The sequence below is a fragment of the Gopherus evgoodei genome, unplaced genomic scaffold, assembly GCF_007399415.2.
Source record: "Gopherus evgoodei ecotype Sinaloan lineage unplaced genomic scaffold, rGopEvg1_v1.p scaffold_36_arrow_ctg1, whole genome shotgun sequence".
NCBI lineage: Eukaryota > Metazoa > Chordata > Testudines > Testudinidae > Gopherus > Gopherus evgoodei.
Window position 1 is genome coordinate 2,080,361 of NW_022060038.1, and position 3,716 is coordinate 2,084,076.

At 43.2% G+C, this 3,716-nt stretch overlaps 1 protein-coding gene across 1 annotated transcript; it reads left to right on the top strand.

Moving 5' to 3' along the window:
* The first annotated feature begins 2,753 nt into the window (after positions 1-2,753).
* Positions 2,754-3,716, top strand: LOC115641914 (olfactory receptor 52D1-like). Its single transcript, XM_030545269.1, has one exon. It carries the CDS (start codon positions 2,754-2,756, stop codon positions 3,714-3,716), a length of 963 nt encoding a protein of 320 aa, XP_030401129.1.

A 3,716-nucleotide genomic window follows, 5' to 3' on the forward strand; every position in this document is an offset into this window, starting at 1 on the left:
ATGAACTTCAATAAGGACAAATGCAAAGTACCTCACTTAGGAAAGAACAATCCATTGCACACATATAAAATGGGAAATGACTGCCTAGGAAGGAGTGCTGCAGAAAGGTATCTGGGGGTCATAGTGGATCAACAGTGTAACGCGGTTGCAAAAAACCCCCAATCATTCTCGGATCTATTAACAGGAGTATTGGAAGCAAGACACAAGAAGTAATTCTTCTCTAGTACTCCATGCTGATTAGATCTCAGTCAGAGTATTGTGTCCAGTTCTGCTTGCTACATTTCAGGAAAGATGTGGGCAAAATGGAAAAAGTCCAGAGAAGAGCAACAAAAATGATTAAAAGTCTAGAAAACATGATCTATGAAGGAAGATTGAAAAAATTGGGTATGTTTAGTCTGGAGAAGAGAAGACTGAGAGGGGACATGATAACAGTTTTCAACTATATAAATTGTTACAAGGAGGAGGGAGAAAAATTGTCCTTCTTAACCTCTGAGGATAGGACAAGAAGCAATGGGTTTAAATTGCAGCAAGGGAGGTTTAGGCTGGAAATTAGGAAAATCTTCCTAACTGTCAGAGTTGTTAGGCACTGGAATAAATTGCCCAGGGAGGTGGTAGAATCTTCATCATTGGGGATTTTTAAGAGCATATTAGACAAACACTTGCCAGGGATGGTCCAGGTAATACCTAGTCTTGCCTTCAGTGCAGGGGACTGGAGTAGACGACCTGTCGAGGTCCCTTCCAGTTCTATGATTCTATGACCACTATAAGGCAGGTTTTCTAATCTTTTGCTAATTCTTGTAACTCTTCTCTGAACCTTCTTCAGTGTATCAATATTCACCTTTAATCATGGACACGAGAACTCGACAGGATTCCAGCAGCAGTTGCACCAGTGCCAAATACAGAGGTAAAATAACTTCTATACCTCTCCTTGAGATTCCCCTGTTTATCATCCCAGGATCACATTGACTCTTTCGGACATCTGGTCACACTGAGAGCTCATGTTTAGATAATTATCCCTTCACACCGCCAAATTTGGTCACAGTCATTGTGCTTCCCATGATATTCCCCCATCAAGTAAGCATGACCTAAATTCTTTGTCCCTAGATGCAGATATCTACATATCTATGTTAGAACACATATTGTTTACTTCAACTCACTTTATTGATCAATCCAGATTGCTCTGAATCATTGACTTGCCCTCTTCATTATTTACGATCCCCCAATTTTTGTGTTATCTGAAAACTTCATCAATATTCAGCCATGAGAAGGGTTAGCAGACTAGTTGCTGACACATGTCTCTGCTTACACTTGTCAGTTAACACCTGTAAATTATGTCTCAGACAAAGCTGGGTGCCTGTAAGAAAGTGTCTCACCAAGAGAAACAAGGGAAGTAACAGAGATGCAGGCCTGTAGCCCTAAATACAAGACCCTTGTGCCATTTGTGCCCATTCTATTAAGCATAAAGTCATAGCCCAGCATGATAAAGTCTGTTTCCATGGCTGAAACCTGGCTCCTTTCGAATATAGGAATTGCATTGTGCATCAGACCTATGGTCCATCTACTCCAGTGTCCTCTCTCTGATTTTAAAAGCCCAGGTGCTGCAGAAAAAAGTGCAAGAAACCCAGCAATAGATGGATGTGGGGGATGACCTGACCATCAGGAGGGTGTCACCATAATGCATAACAGCTAGACATTGGCTTGTGCCTTAAAGCACGTAGGTGTAAAGGCGTTCCAAAATATATATTTAGCTTTAACTGTTGTAACTGGATAGTCTCACTCTCCATATAAATGTCCAAAAATTTCTTGATTCTTACTTAACACATGGCCTCAGCTACCTCTTGTGGCAACAAGTTCCTCAGTCTAATTAAGCATTAAGTGAAGAAAGCATTCTTTTGTTTTCAGTTTTGAATTGCCATGTTTCAGTTTAATTGAATGTCCTCTTGATATCGTTTTATGAGACAGGGAGAATCATAGAATCATAGAATATGAGGGTTGGAAGGGACCTCATGTGGTCATCTAGTCCAACCCCCTGCTCAAAGCAGGACAAATCTTAAATTACGCACATTCTCAATCTACTCAAGTCAGTATTTTATAGACTTTTCTCATGTCCCCTCTTATTCATCTCCTTTGTAAGGTAACAATCCCAGTCCTTTCAACCTCTCTCTGTATGAAAGATTTCCTGGACATTTGATCATTCCCATTGCCCTTGCCTGAGCCCCTCTCATTCTGCAATATCTCATGTGAGAAGGGTGCCCAGTACTACAGAGAGGGGGGTGATACATTTACCCCCATCCCACTCCTTCTGGATCCCAATGTTTTGCTTATTTTCCATCAAAATTTGCACTTTGAGCAAGGCTTCACAGAGCTGTGTATGATGATGCACAGATCCATGTCCTGAGTTCATACAGTGAAATTAGAACATTGTTTGGTGTTTGATGAGTTCAAGTTTTTTCCTCCAATGGGCATGCATGTTACAGTTATTGACATCCAAGTTCATCTGCCATCATGCCACCCATTCACCTGGCTGGGTTAGCTCCCTCTGAGGACTTCTCTAGATTGAGTATGACCTAAATAACGTGGTGCCATCTCTAAATTTTGCCACCTCACTTCTCACCCCCCTTTCTAGATTGTTAATAACAATAAAATATTTACATTATTATTTATTATTAAGTGTGTAACCTCCCTCATTCTGCTTCCATCCATTCACAGGCACCTTGAGCATTTATGAGCCTGATTGATGCATTAACCAAGTCATGGCAGTTTTCAACCTCACCCCCTCTGACCCTTCATCATTTATCCTAACGGGCATCCCTGGCCTGGAAGCTGCCCACATCTGGATTTCGATCCCTTTCTCTACGTCCTACATTATCAGCCTGTTGGGAAATTTCATGGTTCTGTTTGTTGTTGGCAAAGAGCAGACCCTGCACAACCCGATGTACTTGCTGTTCTGCATGCTGGCGGTCACAGACATCAGCACATCTACCTCCATTGTGCTGAAGGCACTGTGTATATTTTGGTTCAAATTGGAAGTTATTAGTGTGGGTGGCTGCCTCACCCAGATATTCTTCTTTCACGCGGGCACTGTGATGCACTCAGCCGTCCTCGTCACAATGGCCTTTGATCGCTATGTTGCCATATGTAACCCTCTGAGATATGCCACCATCCTCACCAATGCACAAATAGCTAAGCTTGGGCTTGTGGGTTTGATAAGAGCTGTTCTCTTTGCTCTGCCCCTGCCCCTTCTCCTGAGCAGGCAGCCATTCTGTGCCAACCGCATTATCCCCCACACATACTGCGACCACATGGCTGTGGCAAAGATGTCATGTGGGGACATCACAGTCAACAGGATGTACGGCTTGGTGATACCATTTGTAGTCAATGGGTCAGACCTGACACTCATTGCCCTCTCCTATGGTCTGATCATCAAGGCTGTCCTCAGAATCTCCTCCAAGAAAGTCCACCAGAAAACCCTCAGCACCTGCACAGCCCACATCTGTGTGATGCTGATTTCTTATCCTCCCTTCTTTTTCTCCACTGTGACACACCGGTTCGGTCAGGATATCGCTCCCCACATTCACATCATCTTGGCAAACCTCTATTTCCTCCTCCCCACCATGCTCAACCCTATCATTTATGGGGCCAAAACCAAAGAGCTTCGGGAGAAAGTGGGCAAATACACTTGCAGAATGTGGTCACTTGGGGGCCACCGACTTTAA

What these genes read in the sequence shown, in the direction of transcription:
- LOC115641914 (XM_030545269.1), top strand. Translation starts at nt 2,754, where the DNA reads ATGGCAGTTTTCAACCTCACCCCCTCTGACCCTTCATCATTTATCCTA.